This window comes from Laccaria bicolor, genomic scaffold, assembly GCF_000143565.1.
Source record: "Laccaria bicolor S238N-H82 LACBIscaffold_31 genomic scaffold, whole genome shotgun sequence".
NCBI lineage: Eukaryota > Fungi > Basidiomycota > Agaricomycetes > Agaricales > Hydnangiaceae > Laccaria > Laccaria bicolor.
Window position 1 is genome coordinate 449427 of NW_001889902.1, and position 17849 is coordinate 467275.

Consider the following 17849-nt stretch of genomic DNA (forward strand, 5'->3'; position numbering starts at 1 on the left):
GACAAAGTCATCGTCGATGTGCCACATCAGCCATTTGGTGGTGGGTCTTGTTGTTGTCCCTTGTTGTTCCCAGGGTCTTGGGTGTTCGTTGTTGACATGGCACACCCATGTCATGCCATGTGAATGGTTTGGTGGCAGGTGTCATTGATGCTCCTCGTCGTGTGTTGTTGAGAAAGTCGTTGTTGACGTGGCACACCCAGATGGGCATGCCACATCAATGGTTTGGTGGCAGGTGTCGTTGTCACCCCTTGTCATGTGTCATTGATATGGCACACCCATCTGGGTGTGCCATGTCAGTGGTTTGGTGATGTCATCGTTGCCGTCTGGTACAGTGGTGGTGGCAGTGACAAAGGCATGGGATGGAGGTGGTTGACGACAATGAGCGGTGGTGGTGGTGGTGGTGGAAAGGAAGAGATGTTTGGCAGTGACGGAAAAGGTGATATGTACCCTTTAGTTTACAGACCAATAAATGTTGTCATGGTGCAGTGGGCTAGATCACCGAAAGTATCCCCATGGTCCTGTGTTCAATTCTTGGTGTTGGCATTTTTATTATTATAAATGAAGTAGTATAAATTCTAAATTAGACTCTTCCTGGACTCCTGGTGGATTTTTTCTGGCTGGAGTCCAGGTAGGATCCACTCTGCTTTTTGGCAGGTGGACTTCACTGACTCCATTTGGTTCATTTGGAGTCCATCTGGACTCCTGGTGAAATCCAGGTGGATTATGCATACCAATTTGGCTGTGCTCCCAGCCAAAAAAAATGTGACTGGACTCCAGGTGGACTCCAGAAAATCACCTGGACTCTGCCAGAGTCCACCTGGAATATGTGAGGCAAGGTAAAGTCCTCTCGTTGTGTGTCGTGTCATTGTCCTTGCATGTTGTTGACACATCATTGTATCATGGGTGATGCTGGGTCACCATTGCCATTGGTGGGCTGTTTGTGGGCTGTTGTGGCCGTTTATGGGTGCTGGTGGGTGTGGTAAGCCATTGTTGCCATTGGTGGGGTGTGATGGTGGGTCCTCACTGCTGGCTGTGTCCCTGTGTTGTTGTTGTGTGGGGTTAGTTGGGCTGTCATGGCCGTTTGTGGGTGCTGGTGGGTGTGGTGGGCTGTCATCATGTGTCATTATCTGTTGGTGGGTCAGATGAGGCAGGTTGGGATGGGGGTGCTCACCAATGAACAATGACCAATGACCAATCTGTCAGATTTGTCATTCGTCATTTGGTTGCCATGTTGATGTCAGTGACGTGGCACCTGGAATCCTTGTCAGAGGTTGGGTGGGGATTGGGACTCACATTGGATAGCAATGTCATCATGCATCATCACTGTCAGATGATGCTGGGGATGGTGGTGGTTGAGGAAAAGAGTTGTGGATCATTGATTATGCCCAAACCAAGCATCAGCGTTTGCCAATGTCCTTTCTAGGAAAGCCATCAAACAGTTGGTATGTATAGTACAAAATATATACCTCTAACAAAGCCTTCTTGGTACAGCAGGTTTAGCATTTGTGTGTGATACTCTGGATGTGCTCCTGAGATTAAGTGTTCAATCCAATGATGTTGCATTTTTTTATATTATATAATAATAATAACAATAGTCTGTTGGTGCTTGCTGGTTATTTCCAGTGGACTGGCTGCTAGTTGGCTGTTAGTCCATCAGAAAAGCCTGATGGACTTAGAGGTCTGACCAGAAATGCTTGGAAAAGCTTTGGAAAAGCACTGGCAGCATAAAGACCTCAAATCGAGGCAGCTTTTGTGGTATCCATGATGATCTTTCTTTGGCTTATTTTGATCTGCCTTGTCTGGGGCAACAGCACAGACCATCAAAGCCTCATAAACATGTTTGCAAGAATAAGCCTTGTCAACATCAGATTTGGCTTGGCCAGCCATAGGTGAGAGAAAAATGGGGGGCACTGGATAAGCAGTTGAGGAAAATACTGGGCCCACTCTGGCGTACACATACAGAACCTTGAACTAGCCTTGCAGCTGCAGGTTGGTGAACTTTCCAAAGAAAATATGCTGTGCTAAGTGAATGAATGTCCACTAAGATTAACAGTCAATGTTTGTACACCCTCTGCATACATGAATACATGGAGAGAGTGTTTGTAAACATGAGTAGATGGAGTGAAAGTCTGTAAACACAAGTAGATGGCAAGGCTTGCTCAGGGTCTGCATGCAGCTTTCACACATGGGTGCAGGGTCTTTGTGAATTGTTAAAAGGCAGTGTAATGTGTTCATTAGTGTGAAGAAACCATGACATTACCAATGCTGATCACTAAATACATGAGTGTTATGGCTAGGTAGAGCACTTTTAAGGCAAGGCCCTCTGCATAAGATTGAAAACATCCAAAGTTCATAATCTGCCTGGCATTCTCTGCAGCTTGAATACTTGGAAGTGTGTGTTTTATCAAAATCTTTTGATGGTCAATTCTGTAGGCATTAGCTCCGAAGATTGGGAAAAAAATGAGCAGAGTAGCTCATTTCATTCTGCCAGGAGATGCAAAATACCTCCTGGGCATACAACTGAGCAGTTATGTAACATTATCACATGGATGACTGTATGTAAAATATTTATTGGTGGTTTGTTAGTGCAGGAATGACTGAGAAACAAAAGAAATTTTTGCCAGGAAAGGAAAATAAAGAAAGACCCTATTTTCCCTTGGCAACAATGATGAGGCAACTATTTAATGTCATTGAAAGATCTTTCTAGCCTGAGGGAACACAAACAAAGAATTAAAATTATCTCTCAGGGTTCCTTTGTTTAAGAGGGTTAAATTTAACTTCCTTTATTGCTTTTTACAGTGCCAAGAATTGACTGATTCTTTCATAGGCTCATTCAGGTTGACCAGAGGCATGTTCTGGCTACCTCCCCAGTTAGTGCATATTTTTTTTTTCAGATGCCAAAAATGGCCTCCAGAATAAAAACCTTCTCAAGGCTCCAGCTTTCACTGAAATTAGTCCATACCAAGGGAAGTGTAACACAACTACATAATGTAAAAGAATACACAAATACATTTGAGGTACAACAGATTCTTAGAAAGAACCAGAAAAATGAACCAACCTTCATTCTTTTTGCACTCAACTGTATGTTATGGGGATGAGGTTGAAGGATTGCCATCATATTGCCAGTGCTGCAGCATTAGTTTTTGACATCATGCACAAGTTGTTTTTCACATTAGGAAAGGCCATTCTGAGCCTTTCATATTGATACCTACTGTCGTATCTCAAAACATAATTGTATGCTCATGTGGATATGGCTGAAGGATTGACATGACTTCACATATTGCTATTGGCACATCAATCAATTTCTCACATCATGCCCAACTTGTCTTTTAAGCTAGAGGAGGCTATTCATGTTGATATCTACTCAATACATGGTCAACTTACAACATGACCTGACTTAAAGACACCTCCAAGGATAGATCAGCCCATCATTGAATGCCAACTTGGTCATAATGCCAAAAACTGGTGATGTTATGTCAATTCTTCAGTGATACTCCCCCACATGAATGTATCAAAGTTGACTATGTTTCAAACAGGCCAGTAGCTATCAATGTGAAAGCAGACAGGATGGAAGGTTTCAACATGGGTATGTTTACAAGAAACATTGGTTGATATACACTTTGTAGGGATTTTGAACTGGGGGTATGCATAATATATCTCACAGCCTCAAGTCAATGTATTGGCAGTGACTGTGAATGTCACTGTGCTTGGCTTCTTGGGAGGTCATGGACCCAGTAAACTGCATGACCAAAGACTGGACCATGACCAGCAATGAAAAGCCGAGTTAACTTGGCAAATAAAAATGAAACTGGGCCATAGTTGTCAACTGGATGGGCTGATCCACAATGCATGGGATTCAAAGCTCTTCAACTGACCCATGACACATGTTGAGCCCAATCCATGAGGAGACCAGTTGATCCAGGATCCAAGTCATTTTAGCTATGTCAATTTGTGGGGTACACTTCTCAGCCAACGCACAGTACCAGTCCTAAGAACACCTTTGATGGGGTCAACTGATCCATGAGCTCCTCAGCAGGCACCATCAACTATGGTCTGTTTGTATGGTCGGGGGGCTCAGTGTTAGTGGAATAAGGCAACTAGTACTTGTGCACAAATCATGGCATCACTACCCAAGAAAACAAGGCTTTGTGAAATATTCTGAAGTCTACCCAAGAGAAAAACTACAATGATTTGCCATGCAGTCCAGAATCCATGCACAGTATCTAATAATAGAGAGAAAATCAGTAAGCAGACTGTTTGCCTTGGGTGAACCAATCATGAAAACTGTTTATGGCAAATCCTGCATATGCATCAATACTGATGTGTCATGTTTCCACAATAGAGAAAACACTATGAAAACCTAAAAGAAGTCAGCTCAGTTGTGCCACACATAACTGAGCCACTTCAAAACCTTTACTAAAAACTATTATAAAATTGACCTGACCTATTGGGCCATGCACAGACATGTAATAAAAAATAAAAAACCTAGAATAATATAAAAAGGAGGACATGCACAGGCTGAAACACAAGGAATTATCCTTTGTTGACCAGCTGTCACACTCCCAGTAGCGTTTAAGGTAGTGGATAAGTTTGTAATCAATTAAAAGGACTTTTCTTCACAGACATAAGTAATGTGTGCCCAGAACCATCATGTAAAGTGGGAATCATTAAGCTTTTGTAAGGTTGTCTTGTAGTTAGTAAGAGAGCTCTCTACTACTTCCAAGGAATCCAAGTGAGTGTCCTTGAAGAGACTTTAGGACTAGTTTGGATTGAATCAGAGGCATAATAAAAGCTCAAGGGAGTTACAAAAGTCTATAAAGCACAGTTTTCTTGTCATTTCTTCATATACAGTTAGAACACCATCTCAGAACAGTGAGATAGTCACAATAAAAGTTGAAGACTATTAAGTTTTGAGTTATATACTTGTGCCTGCACATAAAAACAATACCATTTGTTCCAAAAGGTCTATTAGACTTAGATGAGTGTTATAAAATATACAGGACTATTTCCCTGAACTTCTACTTAAATTCTAACAAAACAAGTGTGGTAATTCTATTTACCATAGAACGAATTTGTATGCAAGTACCTCACAGACTAGATGGGGAGCTTGATGTATCCTAGTTTATTGAATCAACTGTTTTTTCATATCAAAATTGCTGATCGGTCTTATAGCATATTTGACCATAAAATATATACTCAGATGAATCCATGTCATAATTGTTTATAGTGTTTAAAAGTCTAGTATGGTCTGGTTTTTGATGCTCCAGGGCTTTAACCAGTCTTCCCTTTTCCCAGAAGTCAAAAAACTGAACTGGACCACAAAAAACTGTGGTCTGTGGTCTTTTTGTGGTCTATAGATTGGTTTTGGTCTTCTTTGGTTTTAACTGGTTTGAAACTGGTCTTTTTGCCAATATTTTAGAATTATAAATCAGTCAATCTATTAATGTTTTTTGTAGCTTTAAAAAGAGCCAAGAACATTAAATTCTGTTAAGAGTTGGTGTTTCTATAAAAAAAGTTTGGTATATCTACTATTTTCAGTAAAATTTTACATTTTCAACTATATCTTTGTTAGTTTTGAACCAATCAATATGTGCTTGAGTGTGTTTTGAAGGGTATTTAATGGGCTATAAAAAAGCAGTTCAGTTAGACTGGTCTTTTTGCAGTCTTGGTTTGGTCTGATTACAGTCATTTTCCAGTCACAAGACTGAACTTCCAACCATTAATTGTTTATGTCAAACCTAGGGCTTCACACTGTATGTTGTCCTCTCTGTGAAATTTCATTTAAGGAGTTCCTGCTCAACTTGTTGCAGGTGACTCAATGGGAAGCCCCACCAGGTGCAAAATCTCTAGGACCCAGATCAATTGAAGCTTCAATTAGAGTCAACCCTTGGCTTTTGCAAATTGAGATTACACAGGCCAGCCACCAAAGGCCCAAAGACAATGTAAGCTGGGTTCATGAAAGGATTTTTTCTGTCTTGTCTTCCTAATGTGCTGTTGGGACTCCAGCCTGAGCCTTGAGGGTTGACACAAGTAACTGAGGGGGCAAGAATCTGAGTCAAACTGTGAAGCTGAGTAGGATCAGGTAAAATAATCTGAGAAGGCCCAGCTCCAGCAATCTGCATGGGCAAATTAGGAATAATGAAAAATATTGGAAAATCTATGTTTTTGTGTTTTATATGTAGAAAAAAAATCACACACACTGGTGTGTTGTATCACCCTTCAAGGCCCTGCCCCATCAGATTGAAAATAGAAGTCAGAAGCTAACACTCATCTGTCAAGAAAGATTTATAGAACTTACCAGAATTTTGTGATTGTATTCCTGAATGCAAACATTGTCAGCAAGGTTTTTTCCAGCCTTTTTTTGCAGCCAGAAGATTAGGGTCAGAAGACATAGCTCAAGAAAAATTCAAACTTATTTGAGGTGTAAATTAGAAGCCAAGGAAGGAGAAAGAGGGCAATTGATACATCAGAAAATTTAAATTGGACTGTAGTAACCAGATCAAATTAGATAAGAAAGATATACTAAGTAACTTGAGATCAGGCTTGGAAGAGAAGAATTAGATTCAGAAATGACCAGACACAGAGTTCAGAATCATGGTCATTTGTGTCATGTGAGTCATGCACACATCAGCAAGTTCACATGGGGTGTCCATGCTGTGCAATGTGTAAACACAGCCAACTACTTGTGGATTAGGTCATCATCTACCTTTTGGAGTCAGTTAGCAGTACAAAGGGGAGCAAGCTCCCCAATGAACCCAAACTCAAAGCACCAAACACATACCTGTGGTGATAAGTGTTTAAGGTGTTAGTGTGTGTGTGTGTTGTTTAGGTGTTCACACATCTTGTCAGCACAACCCATTGCACTTTCCTCACTCCCACATGTCATGGTCTTCTCAACAAGGTCACCAGGGCTGAACATGAAAGCTTTTCCTGTTTTAACGTTGATTGTGAGATAATGAGATTACATCAATGCTAAACAGCTATCCTGGAACATCCAAGAATTCTACAGTGTTGTTGAGAATCAATGTTCAAAGGCGTTGGTCATTGCAAACTTCCCAATATGGTATATGCACCAGTCAAGAAGTTGGTTCAGGAATCTCTGACCTTATTTTTTTGTCAGAATCATGACTCACTTCTTTCAAAAGGCTGGTACAAATCTTTTAGTGAACTTGGAGGAAAAATTCAGGCATGAGTTACAAGATTGTAGGTAAGTATAAGATACATAGGCTATAATATATTTTCTACTTCATCGGCCATCACATGGTCTACAAACATTACATTGGCAAGCTCTCGAGTTGTAACCACACAACATAATCCACATCCGCCATTCCCCATTGCTGCAAGTGCAGCAGAACTAGACTGGAATGTAAGTAACAAAACAAAAGTATGTTATGCCCCCAACACACATTGTACGCCTTTTTCTTGGACTTGGCACCTGCGAGTGCGAGAGGGTGAATGGGCTGGTCTTCGTCGTCAGAGGAATCGTAAAGGGAATCTTCTACAACGTTGTTATATGGATGGCTACAAGCTGAGTGGGTAAGCTTACCATAGTCATCAGCGGCTGGAACGGGATATGATGGACCCGTTCGGATCTGATCGTTGAAGGGGAGGTATGTCAAAAGGGGGTCGAGCGGAAGAGGAGATCGACTGACCTGGGTAGCGAACACATTCTCCGTTGGACTGCATGAGAGGGTGAACGTGGGGGAAAAGGAAAAATGGTTGGCTTTGGGAGGGAAGGATGGGTGAGTTGGCCAGGAATCAGGTGGATGTACGACCCAGCCAATGCGCGGTCCACCTCAGGCTGCATCTCAGTAGAAGCTTGGTGGCTTGAAGAGGAGCTCGGGTACGCCATACTAGTACTGGTGCTCATAGTGGCCGGTCACATGGCGGAGATGGTGTATAACAGGCCAATGGCGGAGATGGTGTACGACAGGCCAATGGCGCGCGTTTATAAGAGAGATAGGTCTCTTCTAGGGATACCGTCTTGTCACAGTCGTCAAGTAGTGAGCCTTCCGAGAGGACGAGAGAGGGCTGCTGCTGTAGGTGGGTTGGTGACGATGAACGAAACGGTCAACTGGGGAAGTAGACTACTCAAGGTAGCACGCAGTAGACCACACAGAAGCATTGGTTTGGATGCGAAAAAGGATTTGAGCAGATCCAGGAAGTCCCAGCAAAGACAAATCGTTCGACGGAATGAGATGTCAAGCGCAAGAAACGAGCCATGAGGAGCAGGCAAAGGGGAAGCTGTGACTGCCTCACAAGATGTGTGGTCGTCCGATAACGTGAACAGCCTTTTGACATCGGGCAGCACGTCGCACATGCTTGGGTTGCATCATTAGGATTGGGAAACCTCAACCGATAGTAATTTGGGATGCAAGGAAAGAAAAGCTGGGGCGTGTTTGGGCTCATGTAGGCGCAGGACTGCCAGGGGCAAAACGCCATGAATCTCATCAATCGTCGAGATGGATCACGACGGAAAATGTGTGGTTTGAGCCCCCGCCATCCGTTACCGTGAACAATACTTCGAATTTGGCGGGCTCAAGGTAGCAATTGCGAGAGTTGAGAGGCAGCATTGTCATACGAAGGCCCTCTGACTCAAGTGATATGGATCGATGGAAAAGGCCGGGACAGAATGAAGGAAAGGCGAGGAGAGGATATCCTGCCAAAGACGAAATGGATGGCGATAAACGGTGGAAGGAAAGAGCCACGAGTAGAAGGCCAAGAGGATGGAGGGACGAGGAAGCGGAGAGATGTAGCTGGGAGACAAGGAGGAAAGGTGCTGCCAAACGCGAAATAGATGGTCAAGATGCATTATCGTAACGTGGAGCCGCGAGGGAACCAAGAGGATGAAGGAGTGGTTTGGGCTTTCGTCCGTTACCGTCGAAGTTGCAAGAGCTGCTCAGGTAGCACGTTGAACATGAGCAATTGGAACACTGGCACAGCACTCTGGACGTGAAGATGTTCGAATTGGGAGACCCGCGCAGGTCGGAACCCAAGGGGGTAGAAATTCGGATTCTGGGGTAGACGGATGTAGTGAAGAACGTAGGATTTGCTGCCCGACATGCGCCAATCAAGCCACATTTCTTGGATCCGGGATCTCTGGACGACCACTCCTCGAAAGAGTTACCGTTTAACTAGGGTGCTCGAGCATGTCGTCACCAGGAAGTCGTTGTCTCCTCAAAAAGGGAGTGTCGTTTTGGAGGCTAGATGCAATACGTCTGGTAGATAGCGACTTGGGTGTATGGGATTGCTGTCCTTGTCGTTTTGGTGGTGGATGTCTTGGCCGTACAAGTAGTAGTGGGCCCAGTTAACGAAGAAACGCCCAGAAGTGCATCAAGAACCCTTTGCAACCTCGCAACATCCATCAAAATAACCAACGCATACTCCGGCATCTGTACCCTGCTCCCACACAACCACGCTCCCGTGCGTGAGTGGGATACCAACGAACGTCGGCCTGGCCAACGCGGAGGAGATACATGAAATGAGGAGGGGCTCGAACCCTCGCGTACGGAAGAAAAGTGTCTCTTCAGAGGAGTGGTCGTATATAGAGAGATCGGCTTGTGACTATATAGTGGGAGTAAGTTTGTAACAAGACAAATGCTCAAAGAGAAAGAACATACGCGAACCCCTTCCGCGCGCCTTCCACAGCGAAATGCACCATTTCTTCCTGGCTTTCATCTGCATTTCCGAGGAGCTTCTTCGCGATGATAAGTTCTGTCATGCGGGCATGAGATCTAGCACACCCTGCGGGACGACTTTGTCTGCCAACGCGTGGTACGCGTGGATAGAGTGTTTGGTGTGTGGGCAGTGTCCGTTCCCAGAGTCCAGCAGGACAATTCGCCCGAGTTTGGGAGTGGGCGAGAAGGTGTGAATGGGTGGTGGGTTCAGAGGCGTCAGCTCGAGCATCTCTTCGTCCAATGGGTAGATAGTTCGGAGAGGGGCCAGTATTGTTCACTTGGGCGACACATTTCAGGCGGTGTCGAGTTGATTCTTCAACGCGAGAGTTCGGAGTGTGTATACCATTGTCCTCTGCGGAGACTTCGTCTGCATCGGTGTGGTCCATGGCCTTGGACCTCTCATCCGCCCTACGCTCTGCACCGCACACCCCACATCCTTGGGCAATCTGGCTACCTCCCTCGCAATCCTGGATGCTAATCGACACCCCTCCCCATTAGTCGTCACGCCCACTTGCAAGGGCCTAGGTTCCTTCGCCGTCGGGTGCAAGAACTGATGAGAGGAAGTTGCTGGAAAGTTTCAGGGATCGGAGTGTCGAGTTCTTCTGCAGATGCCCTGGGCCTGAGGGAGGAGCCTAAGAGAGTGTCCATGATAGATGCCAACGCGATGTCTGTACGTCCAGTAAGCCAAGCATGCAGACCAACGAGCTGGTCCCGAACTATAAAGTCCAGTTGGCGTTCCCGGACGCGCCATCGAACTTTCTCGCATACCGCCTTCTGCGAGAATATATACAGTGAAGCGTCAGTTTCGAGAACCGCGAATGCCCCCGATGCAGCTAATGAGTACCGATATGATAAGGATTCCCTCGAAGTTGCACGACGAAAAGAAAGAATGAGGGAGACGCCCGTATGTGTGTTTGGAGGTGGCTATATGCGTACAGTAACAGTGATCCCACACTTTTGCAGGAAGAAGGCAGGCAGCGTGGGGACCATTGGAGGGGCAGGGTACTGGTGTTTGTAGCTGCTATTACATAAATAAAATAAAATAAAATAAAAAGAGGAAAAAAGCAAAAGAAAAGAGAATATTTCTTATCTTATCTTATCTTCTATACATGAGCTGTAAACTACTAGCCCATCCTTCCATTTCCACCTACATCTGGGCAGCTCTGGAGCACTTTCAAGGATGTAGGTTGGAGTAATTAACCCTTTTTTTTTGGTGGGGTGCATGTGAAGCACTTCCACTTTGTTGTTGAATTAGTTTTGACCAAACAGGATTCTTTCTTTGTACATCTACAACCTGGCATTGTGATTTTGTTTCTGAAAGTTTGATGATAACTTACAGTAGTTTTCATGTGTGAAACTATGACATGCGATGCTATAAAATGAAAATTTTCATCCCATTTCCCTTTGCATGATTACCATTCCATATAATTGCAGCTTTGCTCTGAATCTTGGTTTTTCTCTCATGCATAAGCTTTGTAAACAACTAAAAGTCATCAGAATCTCCATCCCAGACAATCATACAACCATCTAAACAAGGGGAAAAAAACAAGGGACACACCAGCTGTACAATATTCTTTCCAGTAGATAGGGTAAAGTTTTCTGGGTGATACAGTCAAGTGTAAGACTTATGCAAGTGCTTGAAAATATCTTACACAGAAAGACATAATCTATCCAAAGCTTCAGTTGAAATTTCAGAAGATTAACAAGCCACAATTTAAAATTATGTTTATCAAAGCAATGAGGTATTACTCTTTTATTTGAAGACTTCAAATTTCTTGTACTCAGGAGTCAATTTCGTCCAAAATGTCTGTTGGATTTCTCAGGGTTATTTCTATGGGATTTCTTTACTATTTTTCCAGTTGTTTTGGCAGTTGACCAAAAATTGCCATAACCCCACATGCCTTTTTGGTAGTTGTAAATGGCCTATGACCTGTGACTGCTGAATTGATAAAAATGGCACAGTAGCAAGTTCAGAATTAAAAAATGTCAATTTCAACTGATGTTGCTGATTTAACAATTTTTTGAACAGTAAAATGCATAAAAATTTGGTAGCTCATACTCATGTAATAATCTCAGTATAATCTCGATTTTATATGATGTAAAAATGTAGTGGAAGACTGCAGAGAGGGCAAGTATTACAGAAGCAGGCTGGAGATTATGGCTATCACATAAGCAAAAGCATAGCCACCTGCTATCACATAAGCATATGCATAGCCACCTGCTATTACATAATAGCAGCTACAAACACCAGTAGACTGCCATTGGAGGTGGTTATATGTGCGAAGAGTGAATTTTGACGACTCGTCGTGGTAGTGGAAAGAGACAACGACCAAAACAAATATTGAGCAATCCATCATCTCCGCCAACTTTGCTAGCTTACCATTCGCGCGCCTGGGAATCTCTCGTTACATTTGCAGAGCTGTCCAGTTCTCCTGCTCGACATTCGCTGGGTGAGTACTTGATCTGTCATCGCTCATTGAGAGTAAACCTGACACGGAATTGCAAGTTCACGCATGGCGCACAAGCTTTCAAACAGGTGGAGGTTTTGGAATGGCTATCTATTCTGATTCGTTCGACTACTTTTTCGCTCACAGCCCTCGTGTCCTCGTTTTCCACGAACGTCTCATCACCGTAATCCTGGTCCGCGGTTGATTTGGAAACCCACGTCAACCACCCTTCGAGTGAAGTGAAAGATCAACGACAAACGGAGAGGCGATCGTCTTGTCGCTGAAGTTTACGTGCGTGCCCTCTTTCATCTACTTTCCTCGAAGCGTCCATCTTCTGATCATCTATCCTACAGTTCACATCGTGCACCATACCCCCCCTTGAACTCAACGCAGGTGCTTCGGGATACTATTAGACCGGAAAGCTCCCTGTAACACCACGTTCAGGACGACGAACAATGGACCGTACATTTTTACGGCGCAGAGGAGAGGCTAGTCATGCAACGGTAGACGTTCTGTGCTGTTTATCAGGTGAGCATCCATGGTTCGAGTGACGCTTCCCTTTCTAAGGCACCATTACCAGAAGGAGGTTCACTCACCCATTCCAACTCCTGCGGCGATCGGCTGCCCCGAACTTCGTGACGACGCCCTTTTTTGGTTCGCCCAACTTAGATCTTAGTACTCCGCAGCTGTACCGACGGCTCGCCGTAACGACAATAATCCAACCCAAGAAATTCCGGTGGTGCACAGACGCCTCGTTGTGCTTCCAGCATTCGATACTTCGGTAGGTAGGACTTTGGATCTTCGATCGTAATCATTCCATCGGCCTGACAATAGAGTTTCGCATAACCGCTTGGCACGACATCACGCCTCCCCTCTTGATGATGAGCTAATTGGTTGGTTTTTTGTAGGATCCGCGAGGCGAGGCCCGAGCTGCAGGAAACCAAGATCATCCTTGCGATCCGTCGGCCGCAGTGGATCCTTGTCCTCCTACAGGATATGAATTACGACCGGATCTCGTGCGGATTAGTGAGGATGATAGTAGGGAGAGGGATGACAAGGAATGCGAGGAACGCCGAGGATGGATGAGAGGAGGTAGAGCCGGAATGGCGTCTAGCGAGACAGGGATCGCTAAGGTCTACTTGGATGGTGGTGAAGAAGCTAGGTAAGTCTGCTTTCTCTATTCATTTCTTTGTGGTTCTGCGGACCTGGTGGTTTGGTGGATCAGTGGGATCGCTCTGATCTCTAGCTTGTCCTCATTTTGCACTTTCTGGTTGTTGCCGTAACTTCTCTTATTGCCCCTCTTTTTCCCTCTTCATCTTCTTTGAATGCGCTAGACCCTTTTTCTGCCATTTTCTTCTTCTGAGAGCTATGCTTTGCCAACACCCCCGTTCTTTGACCTTTTCCACCCTTTTCATCGGATTGCTTCTCGCAACCAACCCCATTTATGTCCTCTTTTCACGCTTTTGACTTCGTTCAATGTCCTCTGATGTTCCTCCCTTTCTCTTATATCTCTCTCTTCTCTTCTATCCGCCTCTCTCTTGCTTGACCTTCCTTCTCACTCTGTCGTGACCCATCCTTTGCTTCCTCCCTTCTTGTCCCATTCATTTTCATCTTATAGCTGCTTTTGCTTTGCGAAAGCACTTTCCTCATCCTTCCCTTCTTTTTCTCGTTTCTGGTGCCTTTCCTTATCCTGGCGCTAACATTGATCCTCCTCTGACGCCATTTTTCGTCCTTTTGACCCCTTTTATTACACTTCTTATGCTCAATCATCTTCTCCAAGGCGTTGCTGCCTTTTAATGGTCCCCCCCAAACGTTTTCGGGTCTTTTGTTCTCGAATTTTAGACGTCCTCCGTCTTTCTTGACCCTACGGTTTCTTTTCGGACCTTTTTGCACTTTTGAGCGCTTTTTCTCGCTTCCTTTCACGCTGTATCGCCTTCTGTCATTGTTTTCCTTCTTCTGCCTGCCTTTTGGCCTCCTTTCTCTTCAAAATCAACTTTCATTTATACCTGGTGTCGTCAATTTTTCGGTTTTCCCCCTTTTGTCCGTTTTGTTGTGGCCTATCATTATTTTCGGAGGCGCTGGTTCCATTCAATCGTCGTCTCGGGCCCTAGGCTTCTCTTATCTTGATTTTGGGGCAATAACCGCCATTTTCCATGGGCCATGGTTGTTTTTATGACCTTTTTGCACTTTCCGCACTTCTTAGTGCTTTTCTCCCTTCATCTCGTTCCTTATCAGCCCCTACCGCTCTCTTCTCTCTTTTGCTTTCCTTTTGGCGTCTCTTTGTCTTCAGCGTCGACCTTCACTTGCCTCTGGCGCACTTTTTCCTGGGTTTCGGTGCTTTCTTTGCCTTTGCGATGTATTCTATCATCCTTTTCCGCAGCCCTGGTGACTTTCAAATGTCACTCCAGGGTACCACTTTTCGCTACTCTTTAGTGAGGGCAAACACCGCCTCTTTCAACGATGGAGGTTGTTTTCGAATCTTGTTCCCTTCTTACCACTCCTTTTCCTCCATCGCATGCTTTATCATTTCCAACCACTCTTTTCGCACCGCCCATCACCTTCCAATCACTTGTCCTTTCAATTGCTCGCCATGTCAGAAGCTGATTCTGTTCTTCTCTTTCCAGCTAAAGGCTCTGAAGACAATGAATCAATCAAAGTGCGTGATTGGCGGCACAGGCTGCAGAAGACCTTCTTGAGCAATAAGTCGTTACCCAAAGAAGAGGTGGGTATTTTTTTTGCCTTCTTTCCTGGTTCTTCGGCTCGTTCAACCACCCGGGGTTGACTTTTTGTGCCGTCTCCTCCCCCCTTCTCTCTTTTCCACATCCCGTCATTCCCTTCATCCAAATTCCTTCTCTAGCTCCTTCTCCCTTGCTCACATCCCCACTTTCACTGCTCCGATTCCGGTCCTACCATCCCAGCCGATGCTGACCCACTTTGTTTCACAGGAAATGCCAAATCTCAACGACCTTTTCAAGACAGTGGAAAACTACGAAGGCATGACGATCGAACAACTCCAGGTATGTTTTTGCTGTTGTCATTCAAGGCTCGGTCACTTGGTGTCTTGATTTTGGTTGCCCCCCATGATCGGGTTCATGTTTGGTCATTATGAACCTTTTCTTCCGTTATGCCGTCCATTCGTTTCCTTTTCCTCGATTTCGCGCCCCACTCTACTTTCCGTCCTTCGCATTTCTCTGACTTCGAGGTGCAATGGCCATGTGCTTCACCTTGACATTCATCCAACACTCTGAGTCCCTAGATGCTCCGTTTCCCCCATCCCCCGCTGCTGCCCAGCCTTTGCCGTTCGTGTTTTTCGAGGCACAGGTCTTCACTCTTCGTCCCTTAGCTTTGATTGGATTACCTTCGTGATCTGTTTATGGAGTTCATTTTCCATGCTTCATTTTCGCTCTATACTGATGGTGCTACCTTCAGTTCTCGAAAATCGGAAAGATTCCGAAAGGGACTCGTACAATGAGATCATCTTCTCAAACACTATCCAGTCAATGTGGTCCGTTTCCCCCCATCTCGTTGTATGTGTCTGCGTAGGCTAACCAATATCGGACACAAAGGGCAATCCTCGAAGCCCTCCCACAATTTGACCTAACCCTCGCACCGCAAAATGACGCCCGCCGCGCAACCATCATGGCCCTCCCCATGTAAATCGAAGCAGACCTCCTCCAACGTCGCCGACCCCTCTGGCGTGACCCCGGCGTCAAAGAAGCCGTGCGTCGTTCCCGGGAGTTCCAGCTGAACGATTTAGCGGTGTACTACTTCAACTCGATCGACTGTATGGCGGCTACGAATTACATCCCCACCGACCAGGATATCCTACGGAGCAGGGTGAAGACGGGGATTACGGAGACGACGTTTAAAGTGGGCGAGTTGACTTATAAATTGTTTGATGTGGGTGGACAGAGGAGTGAGAGGAAGAAGTGGATACAATGTTTTGAGAATGTGACGGCGTTGGTGTTTTTGGTTAGTTTGAGTGAGTATGATCAGATGTTGTATGAGGATGAGAGTGTGGTATGTTTCCTTCTTCTTCTTTCTCTTCTTGCCGCTCACAACCATCACCATTGTAGAACCGCATGCAAGAAGCGCTCACCCTCTTCGACTCGATATGCAACTCCAGATGGTTCGTCAAAGCATCAATCGTACGTCATCCCTCTCTTTCCCTCCCCCTCCCCCTCTAACACCCCCATAGATCCTATTCCTAAACAAAATCGACCTCTTCGCCGAAAAACTCCCCCGCTCACCACTGGGCGATTACTTCCCAGACTATGCAGGCGGCGACAACTACGACGCCGCATGCGACTACCTCTTGCACCGTTTTGTTTCCCTCAACCAGAGCGCGGCGACGAAGCAGATTAATGCGCATTATACGTGTGCGACGGATACGCAGCAGATCAAGTGTACGTTTTCCCCTCTCTTCCTCTTTTTTTCAGGGTTTGACGGAGAATGGGACAGTTGTGTTGAGTGCGAGTCAAGATATATGACTTCAGCTGCATTTACGGGAATGTGGGCTGCTGTAAAGACTCAACCTTTCGCGCCGTCTTGTGCTCCCCTTCCTTGTTTCTGCTTCATGGCGATTGCTTTTACCCCAACCGACACCCCGCTATAATGATACCTACCCCCCGCGTCTTCTTTGTATCAAACACGAACACCACACCCACCCCACATCCACCGAACTTGTTGCGTTCTGGTCACCCTTACCCCCATCTTTGAATACCATATCTTTTTTCTCTTTCAATGGTCAACGGTTTTTTGAGTTTTTGACAGCCTACACCACCCTTTCCCCTCTCTTTTCTTTGTTTTGTTATTTGCGAGTCTGGCTAGGTAGTCGATTGGTTCAGTGTTGATTGGTCTCGACCCTACCCTACCTTCTTACGTCCACCTTCTGCTTCCTTCTTCTAATTATGCATCCTTCTGCAATTGGCCGCCCTCTCTCTCTATATGCTTACTCCCCATCACTCCTCGCGACCTGAGACTCGCTCGCTTGGCTTATGGTTTCTTTAATATCTCTTTTGTTTAATACCTCAATATAACTCTACGCAAACATGACGCAAATGCAATGTACTCGTACGTTGTTGAGTTCCACAACACGAAACTACACAGCGCACCAGTACTACATGGAACTCCACACAAAGTACACCTATTTTGTCCGAGTTTGTAACAAGAAGGGCACGAATGGAGTAACGGAGGTAATGGCGAGTCCGAGTCGGAAGCCGAAATTAGTCAGGAACTTCGAAGGGTTGGACCCTTGGAACTTTGGGAGTCCCAAGAACCCGAGTCGGTTCGGAAGCGCCAAGACTTAGATTGGAGGGAGCCAAGAGGGAGCTCGAGGAAGAGTGGGTGAGTTAGCCAGGAAGCGGTACGGGGTGGATGTACGACCTAGTCAATGTGCGGTCCACGTCAGGCTGCACCTCAGTAGAGTTGCTTTGATTGATCATGAGCTCGGTTGCTTGAAGGGGACCTCGGGCACCCCATACTAGTACTATAGTAGTAGTACTAGCAGTGGACGGTCACATTGCGGAGATGGTGTATGACGGGCCAATAGCGGAGATGTTATATGACAGGCCAATGGCGCGCGTTCATAGGAGATAGGTTTCTTGTTGGGATACCGCCTTGTTACAGTCATGGAGTAGTGAGGGTAGCCATACGAATCGTCGCTTCTGTCCAGCAAACCACCTTCCAAGAGGCTGGTGTCCGTGGTGNGGCAGGTGGGTGGGTT

The 17849-nt window shown here is 45.4% G+C and overlaps 3 protein-coding genes and 1 pseudogene across 4 annotated transcripts; 1 reads left to right on the top strand and 3 right to left on the bottom strand.

Annotated features, from left to right (window-relative positions):
- Positions 1-5870: 5870 nt before the first annotated feature.
- LACBIDRAFT_331113 (uncharacterized protein) lies at positions 5871-6333 on the bottom strand (the record flags this gene model as incomplete). Its single annotated transcript, XM_001885475.1, has 3 exons — positions 5871-6157; positions 6199-6227; positions 6299-6333. 3 exons carry the CDS (start codon positions 6331-6333, stop codon positions 5871-5873), a joined length of 351 nt encoding a protein of 116 aa, XP_001885510.1.
- An 894-nt stretch (positions 6334-7227) lies between these two features.
- Positions 7228-7870, bottom strand: LACBIDRAFT_306662 (uncharacterized protein; the record flags this gene model as incomplete). The annotated part of the gene is made up of 4 exons (XM_001885476.1): positions 7228-7354; positions 7407-7498; positions 7547-7592; positions 7653-7870. 4 exons carry the CDS (start codon positions 7868-7870, stop codon positions 7228-7230), a joined length of 483 nt encoding a protein of 160 aa, XP_001885511.1.
- A 1463-nt stretch (positions 7871-9333) lies between these two features.
- LACBIDRAFT_306663 (uncharacterized protein) lies at positions 9334-10063 on the bottom strand (the record flags this gene model as incomplete). The annotated part of the gene is made up of 2 exons (XM_001885477.1): positions 9334-9564; positions 9623-10063. The coding sequence occupies 2 exons, from the start codon at positions 10061-10063 to the stop codon at positions 9334-9336; spliced, it is 672 nt and encodes a 223-aa protein (XP_001885512.1).
- Positions 10064-15537: 5474 nt separating this feature from the next.
- Positions 15538-16650, top strand: LACBIDRAFT_252955 (annotated as a pseudogene; the record flags this gene model as incomplete). The annotated part of the gene is made up of 5 exons: positions 15538-15629; positions 15691-16144; positions 16201-16272; positions 16323-16530; positions 16586-16650. Coding segments are annotated over 5 exons (891 nt in total).
- Between the last annotated feature and the right edge of the window lie 1199 nt (positions 16651-17849).